Source organism: Aspergillus japonicus, assembly GCF_003184785.1.
Source record: "Aspergillus japonicus CBS 114.51 unplaced genomic scaffold BO86scaffold_50, whole genome shotgun sequence".
Classification (NCBI taxonomy): Eukaryota; Fungi; Ascomycota; class Eurotiomycetes; order Eurotiales; family Aspergillaceae; genus Aspergillus; species Aspergillus japonicus.
In genome coordinates this window covers 201,070-212,532 of record NW_020291687.1, presented here as the reverse complement: position 1 = coordinate 212,532, position 11,463 = coordinate 201,070, and the positions used below count along the sequence as shown (strand labels likewise).

At 50.1% G+C, this 11,463-nt stretch overlaps 3 protein-coding genes across 3 annotated transcripts; all 3 read right to left on the bottom strand.

The window, feature by feature from the left end:
- Nucleotides 1-331: 331 nt before the first annotated feature.
- Nucleotides 332-3,625, bottom strand: BO86DRAFT_437345 (SacI domain protein; the record flags this gene model as incomplete). Its single annotated transcript, XM_025676056.1, has 3 exons — nucleotides 332-2,432; nucleotides 2,492-3,237; nucleotides 3,415-3,625. 3 exons carry the CDS (start codon nucleotides 3,623-3,625, stop codon nucleotides 513-515), a joined length of 2,877 nt encoding a protein of 958 aa, XP_025524958.1. The 3' UTR covers nucleotides 332-512.
- Nucleotides 3,626-4,454: 829 nt separating this feature from the next.
- On the bottom strand, nucleotides 4,455-6,400 carry BO86DRAFT_170351 (DUF803 domain membrane protein). The gene is made up of 8 exons (XM_025666496.1): nucleotides 6,180-6,400; nucleotides 6,061-6,104; nucleotides 5,983-6,008; nucleotides 5,793-5,883; nucleotides 5,640-5,730; nucleotides 5,422-5,582; nucleotides 5,069-5,360; nucleotides 4,455-5,007 (listed from the first exon to the last, which is right to left on the bottom strand). Exons 1-8 carry the CDS (start codon nucleotides 6,191-6,193, stop codon nucleotides 4,524-4,526), a joined length of 1,203 nt encoding a protein of 400 aa, XP_025524957.1. The 5' UTR covers nucleotides 6,194-6,400; the 3' UTR covers nucleotides 4,455-4,523.
- Nucleotides 6,401-8,347: 1,947 nt separating this feature from the next.
- BO86DRAFT_170025 (uncharacterized protein) lies at nucleotides 8,348-11,361 on the bottom strand. The gene is made up of 2 exons (XM_025666495.1): nucleotides 9,939-11,361; nucleotides 8,348-9,884 (listed from the first exon to the last, which is right to left on the bottom strand). Exons 1-2 carry the CDS (start codon nucleotides 11,250-11,252, stop codon nucleotides 8,487-8,489), a joined length of 2,712 nt encoding a protein of 903 aa, XP_025524956.1. The 5' UTR covers nucleotides 11,253-11,361; the 3' UTR covers nucleotides 8,348-8,486.
- Between the last annotated feature and the right edge of the window lie 102 nt (nucleotides 11,362-11,463).

The following is an 11,463-nucleotide window of genomic DNA, read 5'->3' as shown; positions in this document are numbered from 1 at the left end:
ATGGCTATGGCTCTCTGATATCGATGTCTCGCATGGATTTCCCCTTCAGCTTCATCGGAGATAGTGATAAGTGAACACGGCACTGACTTTTAACATAATGAGGCATCGCGGCGTCATGGACACTACATGAGTCGCTCTCTTCTGGTACATATACTACTAATTTTCCATGGTTGGATGGTGGAAATGTGTGCGCACGTGCATCCTCAGCACATGCATTGACGCCCGCTTAATTTAGGCGACAGATCAACCCTCGTGCGTCTCTTTGCTTGGTCAGGGAGATACATACAATGCTATGAACTTGAGCCATTTCGGACCATCATGAGCAAAATCTCATCATGAGCCGGGCTGGAGTGTTCGAAGGACCTGAGCTGAACTCTTGCTGCCAAACAGAAATCATATACCCGCAGTGCCTGAGATGTATAACTTCCTCCTATCGTCAACACCAAATGATCGCAGGATTCAATCTAAGTCCGCTCGCTTGCTTCGAGATAGACCGAAACGAAATGCTTCCCTCATGCCCAGACCAGTTTCTTAATGTCATACACCAGATGTTCCAGGTATCCAGTGCGTTTCTTCGCCTCCTCCAACGAGATAATGTCCGAGGAATCAATCAGGGATCGCTGTTTACCATCCTCGGGGGGGCCGTGCCGGTCACTTGCCGTCACGGCCCGCTCGATTTCCTCGCAGATGCTTCGAACCCAATCCGAAGGGCTGACACTGCTAGTCCCCATGACTTGTGGAAGGGCTTTAAATGCAACCAGGCGGGTGGCCGCGTGCGGGGCGCCTTTGAACCACGAGTACATGCTCCACTCACTGCTCGGGCGCGCATTACTGTCGAGACTCGTGGAGGGCACCTGGCTCTGGAGAGACCGTGTATTGACCCTCAATGCGTTCTTGTCGCCTTCGCGATATTCCACCACCAACCCGACATTGCTGCGCTCGTCAGTCTGAGCCTCCGTTAAGATAGAGGTTACATATGCTCCATAATTGATTCTGGTCACCGAGCATAAATCAATCCGCTCGTAGGACAACACCTTGTCCGTGTTCCAGTCGAAACGGCAGCTATACAGAGCAACGTCCGTGAGGAGAAGGACGGCCTCTTCAAATGGCATGGTCCGGAGCGTGTTCGGCTGTCGGGGAGTCAGCAGTGTCCAGCCTCCGAGAAACTCTTCGGATTGGTCGCTGATGACGATCTTGCAGCTGGTGTCAATGGCATTCTGCCGAAGCTTCTGCACGGAGATGCCTGGATCGGTTGTCTGCATCTCAAGTGCAAACTCCTGGAAAACCTCAGTCGTGACGTTACCCAGCAGGTAATCAATACAGGCCTGTGAGAAATAATCGTTCACAATGTTGTTGTAGTATCGAGACAGGGTCAGCCCGAAGTCGTTCAACGCTCCTCGATAGTTCCGCTTTCGAGTACGGGTGTAGTCTCCTTTCAGGGCAGCAGTGGAGGAGTACTGTTTCGAAATCGCGTCGCCGTTGTCCGCCCAGAGGGTATTGAACCAGTGTGTAGAGGAATCGCGTCTTAAGTCGAGGTCTATCCCTTCCTGCTTCAACTCCCGCTCTAGAGCCCACTGGCCAAAAGCACATTGCGCAACACCCGTGCGATCGAGACAGTCCATGCAATTAGTGCGCATGATCCCAGATTGGCGCTGGAGAACAGTACCATTTTGCACCATTGTATCGCCAAATTCGCCCAACGTAGATTCCAGCCGGTCGACCAGTCGGCTTACTTTCTCAAACTTCATCCCTCGGCATTCATTATGGAAGTCAAACCACTCCATCTTGAGTGGCGCACCATCAATGCCGCCTGATTCATTCAAGGACTGAGCGAATTTCTCGTACTGCTCCCCGAGCTTCAGTTCACCAGCTTGTTTATCTATGAGGGATACCGCTTGGACGTTGCCGTATCTCCGACTGAGATTTCGGAAATGCCTGTCAAAGGCGAGCTGGTTCGTCTCCGTGGAATGATGCAGCACGGGGATTGGCTTGAATGCATACGGGGACTGGGAGAAATATAGCGGGATCGAGCCTCGCACTTGCAGGAACGAGTAGATATTGCGTGTCGGGTTCCAGTCAGACGTTGAGAGAATCTGTTCGGTTTCAACAAAGTTGGCGGTATTACCATTGTCATCCACGCCACGGCGGAGATATCGCAAGCCTGGACGCTTCACCGACCGTCGAGAAATCAGAGTTACGAGAAAATCGCGCTTCTCCTCATCGGTCTTGACGGTATCCGCCTCCTGTTTGTCGCCCAGAATCCGGCCATCGACCGGTTGCTCGTCTGGTTTATCTGATTCTGCTGATGAAGGCTTCGGAGTTGCCCCGACCGTGAATTCTCGTTGACCTACGAATCCTTGCATCAATGGCAGAGCAAAACTGTGAGCGTCGGCCGTGATGAAGGGCGCAAGCAGATTTCGATTCCAGAAATACTGGACATGGTCGGTCAGCCACTAAATGTGCTTCATAGCTTCAAAGACCGCGTACTCACCATATCATCGACCAATCGGTGAAGTGGGAGGTGGGTGGCCAGCGAGGGCTCCTGCACACTCAGGTTCCTGGTAAGGTCGTAGTCGTAGGCAAAGAAGAAATTGCGCGACGAGAAAATCATCTCCATGTAACGCAGCAGCTTGGGCAGCAACTCGACTGTAGGATCCGAACCGAACGGCTCTGCGAGACTTTTCGACGAAGCATCATCACCACCACCTCGAGGCACTGGGGTTGCCTCGCGGTCCTCGTTCACCTTGGCGATGGTCGGGGAAGACTCTGCCGTGCTTTCCCTGACATCGCCCATGGGCGCTTCGGTAGATTCCTGGTTGACTGTGCCGAGTCCGGGCAGGCCCAGTGTCTTCCTGGAGAGCCAGTTCGCCGCGAACCGTCCGAAGCGAACCTTCTTTCCGATCACATCTTCCGCAATGCTGCCAACGCTGCGTGTCCGGGAATAGGAGACCTCCTGTTCTGGAGACGCCGGCGCAGTGCCGACTTCAGTATCGCCTCCCTCAGTCTCGGTGTCGGATATCGTGTTGGAATCCTCGGAAGCAGTTTCAGTATGGCTGTCCTCGCCCTGCAGCAGACTCTCCTTGGCCTGTGAGATTGCACGACTCGCATCCGCCTGAGATGAAGTTGGGATTATGGCGACATTGGTGATGGTATAGATCGGTTTGCCTTGGATCTGCGCCACTTGCTGCCGTTGAGTGATAGAGATGAGGAATGAATACGATGCAACGGATAGAAGCCCTTGAGTCGCAGAATACAGCCATCAGTGAATGATCCCTATGCATGGGCCAGAATATCAACTAGAACACAAGGAGAGAAGAAGGAGCATGCGCGCGCAAGGTACACATGATAATATGAAACAGAATGATCCACAGTCCATTCTAGAGTCTTGGCTAGATCGCGATAATCAGCACATACCGACGAGACCGTGAATCTCTATACCGGAGTCCCTTGTATCGTCAAGTGCAGACGCCGAGCCAGGAAGTAATGTTATTTGGTTAGTCTTATAATCGATGCGAATAGCAGACGGCTCGTTATTTCCAGTATGTCGCAAGCTATTGCCTGTGGAGTGAAGGACAAGTCCATCAGCGGCCGCGACCACGATCAGCTTCCGAAGCAATCCAGGCATATTGCCCACTTTTTTTTTTCTCTCTCTCTTCTGCAAGTTTCGCAAAGAGAAACTTAGGGAATGGATAATCGCGATGAGGCAAGAAAGAGCATCAAAAGTAGATATGCAGCTTCACAATCTATAGACAGCGCACCCACCACACGGCCAGTAAGAGCTTTCCTGGTTGGAGGTGCTGGAGCCTGGTGGTGGGATGTCTGTCTGTACCCAATATGGAGCTTAAATCCCACAGCGCGACATCATCGATGGTCATTTCCCCACCACCAGCCACTCCCGCTGGAAGGGGGAAAAAACAACCCCTACGTCACACTTTCTAGCCGGCACTCCTCCCAACTAGGCCTCAACAACAAATGCACCAAGAAAAAATAAATCAATGATTAAGAAGTACGAGAGTTTATACGAGTTAATTTACTGCAAATAATGACTCTCCGCATTTCACATGGTCTATTGAAGAAAATCACCCGTATTCTTAGACTCTATATACAATTCCGGGTCTGTGTGATTGCAGGTATTCGCGCCTGCGGTTCATACCATGGCAGATGATGGAAACAACAAAAACAGATAACAGTCCCATTCCACATACAAGTCATTCGGAGGATCTATTGCTCCTCATCTTCGCATCTTCTTCGCGTCGTCTTCGCGTAGGGAATCAGGTAAAAGTACAAAGCATCCAAAAACAGCCGCGACCATTCAGGAGCAGGGGAGGTGGAGAAGGCGCGCCTCGGGCGCGGGGGAGGTATAGCAAACCGAGGGAAATAACGTGAGTGAGAAGAAGATAAAAGCGTAAATGAATAGTCCTGGTCATAAATAGAGGGCAGAAAGCAAGGAGGAGAATCTTGAAAGGGTGGAGCCAAAGAGAAAAAGATGAAGGGAAATGATCAGGTGTAAGCATCGTATCATACTATAGCGTGTCATGCTTATTTGGTCGCTCCGAGGTACGACTGAGCTCCTCGTTTCGTGCATAAGTAGGACCTGGCTCTCCGTGTCTTTCTTCATCCAATTCTGATAAGCCAAAAGCCTGGTTCTCGACGTCATACGCGCGGATCAGCCCTTCGCGGTCTCCATTCCCGTTCATATATGCGAAGCTCGAAGAACTCCGGCGATGCGGCTCGTTACTGCGCCGAGACTGCATGGACCGTCGCGTTTGAAAGCCAGCAATTCCATCTGTGGGAACGCCTTCATCGTCAAGCTTGTAATTCAGCATCTGTCGCCCATCTGGGTCATGTCGAGAAAGGTTCAGGAGGTAAACGCCGGCAAAGATAGTCAGGAAGCCGCAGAGCAGGGAAATTGTGTTCACGGCATCGCTGGTGTTGAAACCCTTGAAGAGAATGAATGAAGCGCATAGCGTAGCGGTTGTAAACGTGACGTAGTATAGCGGATTGACACTACAAGTAGTCGTTGTTAGCGCATGCCCTAAGGGCTATAGACATGGTGAGTGTCACTTACATCGACGTGGAGAACTGATTAAGTGCTTTGTTGAAGTAATTCATCTGGGTCAAAATACAGAAGCCGGTGACAATCATAAAGACGTATGTCGATGCTTGAGTAAATTGATTATTTCCCCCTAAGGTCAGCTTCACCGCGATGCCAAATGCCTTGACAGACATGACCGAAACCGAGCCGACGGTGGAACAAATCGAGATGTAAATCAATGGATTCTTCTTGCCGTAGACGGGCGCAACTCGGTAAATCATGACGGTAGAGAAAATCGCGACAGCGAGGCAGTAAACGAGAAATCCTTTGAGCGACAACCTGCGTCAGCCAGAACTAGCTTAGATCGATCTTATATTGACACATACCTGGTTGCAGCGCATAGCTCAAGATCTCATCGATTCTTTCCACAGGTTTGTCTGGGGGGGCATGGAGAACAATTACCACTGAGCCAAGCAGGCACATGGCACAACCCAGTTTGCCTAGAACGCCTAGTCTTTCCTTAAGGAAGTAGGAACCAAGGACGGCACTGCATAATGTTAGTCTCAGAAATAGAAAAACCGCGATTCATGACATCAAACCGTACCCGATTAGGACACTCAGCGCACCCAAAGGCGTAACCAGGATGGCAGGCGCAAAAGCATAAGCCGCAAAGTTGGCGATTTCTCCCATGGCCACTGTCGACTTCAGTCAGCTCTTCTCTTCGCAAGACCAGCATCATGATGACAGTGTCGCTCACAAGTAATGACCCCACCCCACCAAATGGGACTTTTCAAGTACGAGAAGCCTTCTCCTTCAAACCCGTGTCTTTCCGAAGCTTGCATTAGACCCTACGGCGATCAATTAGCCGATTATCCTGGGCAAGACCGTGGACGACGCGCGGACGGAAGTGGGATTGCTGGTGGACAACTTCATGGTGGCAGACGAACCTTCTTCGTGATGACGAAACTCGTACCTAGGCGTTTGTTAGTCTCAGCCGCTTAAATCGCATGGGTGACCGCTCGTACCGATTGCCATTGTTGACAGAATGGCCAGAATAAGGCCAACGTATCTGCATACACCACCCGATCAGAAGACTGTCTCAGACAGTGGCCACCAGGCCTTCAGTAACGTGAGGAGATCATACTTATCGGAGATCATATTGACAATAGCCGAGGAGCTGGTTGCTCCCTCGAAATGTGAAAGCCAGTGCTTGTTCCTATACTTTTGAGGTTGTCGGCGGATGTATGATGCCGAGTTGAAAATGAATGGAGGAGTGAATGCACAATGGGGGAGCCTGAAGTGGATGCTGGGTCGGGCTCGGTGGACGGCTACCTCAGCCAAGCATTCGGAGTGCGCCAACAATGACCGACAAGATTTGAGAAGCACAACAAGAGCGCAAAGAATGGAAGTCAAAATGAAGGAGAAAGAAACCACAACCAGTGGCCAACAGAAAGGAGTGAGTAAGCTAAACCACAGTAAGATGCTGCAGTCTTGGGGATGCGACCGATGGCTCTTTTTGGGGTCGAGAACTCCTGCGATCGGTCGGAGAAGAGAGCTGGTTGTTTGGTGATCCTAGAGGCTGGCTGGCTGGCTGCCTGCCTGCGCTCGTGCGGTGGGGTTTTTCCCCTTCAAACGGATCCGGGCCGGATCTGGACGCGCGTTACTAGTGAGTACAGTACGTAGGTGCAAGCGAGTGACTGGCGACAACGAGTCCCCTAATCTAATTTTCCACGGTAGTCTACTCCAGAAGCACAAAGTAGGCTCTAGAGTGGTATTATGGTGGGAGCTGTAGGGGGATGGGTAGAAAGCAGACTCAAAAAAGGTGTTTGAGAGAAATTGATGTTGGTGGTCTGAAGATCGGAGATGCAGCCGTGTGTCCTCGGTTGCCAGAGCATTCATACAGTAGGAACGGGGTACTACGGAGTACTTCCATTGGTGGTGATGACGCCCTCCCACCAAAGATAGACCTTACATAAGCCGTCCCCCAAATGAAATAAACCTTACTGCGAAGACATTGAATGTAATAATGCTAGGTACACATCGAACAAATGGATTGTAGTAATCGGTCATATTGAGTATATCCTGTACTGTACCTAGTACAGGTACAGTCCATACTGTCTTATGCAGGAGTATAAATACACAGATTTACTATGCTCATCGACCAAGATGTACTGTACATACATTATATAGGCAGCAGGCCGGGGCCAATGTTCGCTACGTACTGTATGTACCCGCTCACAAGCCTAGGTTGGAATGTGAAGGAAACGAACCCAGAGTGCGGAAGGGCAACGGTGGCCATTCCATTTCACCCTGACCCAATCAAGGACTGCCAGCCACAGCCTGGACCCCCTTGTTGAGGCTGGTTTCAGTACTTGATCAGCGTCTTGAAACAAAGGGTGCCTAAGAATAGTCGAAATTCTCAGTTGAAGCGCCGTAATTTCATGCTCTACCTACGTACCACTGATATTCACTTTTCTGGCCCCAAAGTGGCGTGCTATTATGGTACGGATATTCCCTGTTGCACACCCGTATCGCAGTCATCCCTTTAGATTAGACACAGAACAATGACACCGTAACCAGAAGCTGGCCAGATCCAATTACACTTACCTTTAGTGCACGTGCTACAATTGTTGGACAATTTAATGGAACGATGATTCCCAGGGTTCGAAGGAAGTAGGAGACAATCTCCTACGAGCCAAGTCAACCTGGCTCCTACTAGTAACAGAGGTTCAAGGTGAATTTGAGTTCGACAGTCAAAGGAAATAAGTGTAGTTAACACAACTGAAAAAGTTTGGCCTCAATTCCTCGCTAAGGATAAGAACGCAAGAAGCATAGATGAGCCTCCATTTCAGATAGTACCAGCTTCTTTTAAGATCCACCCGGGGAAATGCGCAAGGTCATTAGGCCATCACGCGAGCGTTGAAGCTTATCTAGAAGGGGTATTACAGCACAACACCGGTTGCCACACACAATGGAAGGAGAAAGATGTAACCCCAGACGCCAGACAGATTGTCGACCCAGGTGGTATCGCAGAAACCATGAGCGACGAAGAAAGACAAGGGTGAAAACAAATACAAACCTGGTTTTACAGCCCGGGCCAGGGATAACCCGAGCGGTAGCATACTTGGAGATATACTCCTTGCAAAGAGGGAGAGAGAAAAGACGAAGTGACATCTTGAGAGATACGTACCTGATCGAGTGATATCACGAGAAGCCGTTTGGTCTGAACTCGTAGGTTTTCTAGCAGCATGAAGGGCTAGTTTTTGGCGAAGCTCGCTGGCTACCTCCTATCCGTACAACAGATATGGAGCCTAAGATCAGCACAGCTCGCTGGAGCGGTTAGATTGTAAAGATGGGGAAAGCCCAGAATCGGCGACGAAGCGCTCGGTGAATGGGGTCGATAAGAGATATTCAGAGATATGGCGATCATCTAAGTGGGAAAGTGAGGGTTCTATGAGGATCGGGATCGTTTGGCGTCAGGCGAGGGCGTCTCAATCAACTCAACTTCGTCTTCCGGTTCACGGTGTCGTTTAGTGGAGGGATGAATGTGGGCTTTGGTAAGAGCTTCATTCGCGATTGCGTCTGCATCTTCATGAAACTCCAAATCGAGATAATCATCATCGAAATCCAAGCCATCCTCGTTGTCATGGCTGGCGGTCAAAAGCGGACTTTGCTCGGCTTCATTATCGAGATTTCCGAGATCTTCGAACTCATCTGCATGGGCGACTTCTTCGGCATCGTTCTTGGGACCTGCGCTTGGCAAATTATCCGCAACACCCAGGGAATCATCTGCTGAATTCATAGTCGGATAAGATAGGTTGTTCGTTTCGTCTTCGAAACTCTCGTCCAACTCAACAACTTCTGTACCTTCGGGGGGAGGAGCAGCAGCAGCAGCAGCAGCAGCATCATCATCATCATCATCATCGCCATCATGCAATGCCGCGCCATTAACATCCACATGATCTTGGGAGGCTGCAATGGACTTCTTATCAGAAGAGTGAGAATCTTCTTGTACACTGGAAATCTGTTCCTGATGAGTACCTTGTGCATCAAGGTCGGAGGTAGCTTCGTAAGAACCGACAGGAGCTGCTTCGACGATTTCACCAGGTTCAAATTGGTCAACTTCGTTCAACGAGTCGATGCCTTCAAGTTCCGTACCATCGATGTCGTTATACTCATATTGAGTCTCATCAAGCTGATGGTCTGTAACACTAGTGGACCCGCCACCTGCCTGCTGCTCATCCACACTCTCAGTCGGTGGTAGCTGGGTAACCGTGGCACTTGATTCGCTTTGCTCCTCAGAATGAAATGATGCTTCTTCCGTGTTTTGAGAGATAGCTGCATGACCTCCAGTCTCAAGCTCAAACTTAGCTTCGCCGGCCTGATCAGCGAGGCCTTCTCTAAATGCATCGACTTCGCGACCATTAGCTGGAATTTCAACTTCCGCCCGAGAATTATTTTCAATACTCTCTTCACCATGATGCTCTTTATGATCCTGTTGATGACCAGAGACTTCTTGAAGAAGCCCTGTACCAACTTGTTTGTCATCATCAGGTTTAGGGTAGTCTTCTTCTTGCGGCAAGTCAGAGTAAGGTACCTCGCCAAGGTCCTCATATAGTTCCGCGGAGACAGCTTCAGCCTCTGCGTAACTATCCCAGACATGAATATCAGTAAGGCCCTTTCCTTCGTTGGCTGCTGCGAGAAGATCAGAAAGCTCCGCAGAAAGTGTCAGTCGTGTGCTAAGTGAGAGATAAAGAGGCTCCGGCTCATCAATGCCCTCATTGTGGCATAAGCGCAAATAGAGGTCAACTACTTGAGATAGCGTGATATTGTCCATATGCATACAGTCCTGATTGGTCCATAGGTTAGCATTTGTGCAGTAAGAAGGGCAGGCCAAACAAACCTCTGCAAGCTGAAGATTCAAGGCATCAACGTCCATAACGAGCACCTCCCTATCACTAACATGCTCTCTGAGGACATCTCGACATGCTTCAAGAAGTTTTGCGAAAGAACCATATGCAAGACTTTCATCTTCCAGGAAAAATGTCTCTGAGGAATCGCCCTCCCTAGGAGGAAAAAGAGATATCTCAGTTTCCTGGTAATATACCTTAACTGAGTACAGAGCTTCATGTTCTGTCACCTCCACTATTTGCTCAACCGGTTGCTGAGTATCTTGACCAGCTGCGGCATCGTTGTCTGGCTTTTCCATACCCTTGGTCTCGATCGTTCCGCCCTCTTGGCGTTCACCTTCTTCATGCTGCCGTTCTATATTTTCAAACTCCTCTTCTTCCTGTGTTTCTCCTTCAGCCTTACTTGTAGAGAAGTCAGTCTCGTCGAAATGGCTTTCTTGTACTTGGGACTGCGCCGGTTGTGTAGCATTGTCGCCTTGCTCCTCGGGTTTTGTGGGATCTGCAGTCTCATGTTCTGCTTCATTAGCGCCAACATAGCCTTCCTCAACCTCTCCTTCTTCAAGATAATCTGCCGCAGGCTCTTGAAGATGCTCCGATTCTGGACGAGTCTCAGCATGGTGCCCCGGGAGAACCTCAGCTTCCTGTTCGGCATGATGCTCCGCTTCAAATACCTCTTGAGGCTCGCCTTGAGGCTCTGCTTGGGGCTCTGCTTGTGGCTCTCCTTGGGGTTGTCCTTGAGGTTGTCCTTGAGGTTGTCCTTGAGGCTCTTCTTGAGTTTGCTCCTCAGGATGCTCTTGATGCTCCTCGTGAATTTCCTTGCGTGGTTCCCTTTGTCCGTCTACAGCGGTGATGATGTCAATTAGACCTTGGTCCTGTTCCGTTGGTTTGCTAAGTTGTTCAGATGAAGGTTGGACGTCGACATCTGTGACCGGAGCATCGATATCTTCGTCGTAGTCGTCTTCTAACATCTCTGCTTCGTAATCCCGGTCGGACCCGTACTGCATTTCGATGTTGTATCCTTCTTCAGCGAAAGCGTCTTCCGCTTCATCCATCGTCCGCTCCGCTATATCGTCGGTCATATCTGCATCGCGAGCGCCCTCCAGGTCATGGTCCACTGCGTTTGATGGCTCTGGAAAGTCATCCGCTATCATCATGTCCTTATCTGTTGTTGAAGCCTGGTCTTCCATGATGTCGATATCGATGTCGAAATCGTCGACGTGTCCCTGATAGGGAGACGCCATTTCCATTTTGTCCTCAGCCATAGTAGCCTCCATTGTGAGATAAGCCAGCGAAGAGGCAGCTGTCATGGCATAGAATCAGCCGAAGGTTGGGAGACGCGTGCAAATTTCGGCGTGGCGATGAAGGTACGCCTGACGAGCAGCCCGAGCGCAACCGTATGACTCGGGATGGCTACTAGACGAGGTATCCGCCAAATCTTCAGAGTCAAACCGGTGAATACGTCACTAAGTAGTGCTCAGCTCTGTCAAGAGTGAGCAACAGAGCAGTGAATCTGGGGAG

Excerpts from the sequence above, each read along its gene's own strand:
- BO86DRAFT_170025 (XM_025666495.1), bottom strand. The coding sequence starts at position 11,252 with ATGACAGCTGCCTCTTCGCTGGCTTATCTCACAATGGAGGCTACTATG. Across the intron at positions 9,885-9,938 it reads TGAATCTTCAGCTTGCAGAG|GACTGTATGCATATGGACAA; the intron begins GTTTGTTTGGCC and ends TGGACCAATCAG.
- BO86DRAFT_170351 (XM_025666496.1), bottom strand. Across the intron at positions 5,884-5,982 it reads GTTTCGTCATCACGAAGAAG|GGTCTAATGCAAGCTTCGGA; the intron begins GTTCGTCTGCCA and ends TGATCGCCGTAG. Across the intron at positions 5,731-5,792 it reads GTGGGGTGGGGTCATTACTT|TGGCCATGGGAGAAATCGCC; the intron begins GTGAGCGACACT and ends TGAAGTCGACAG.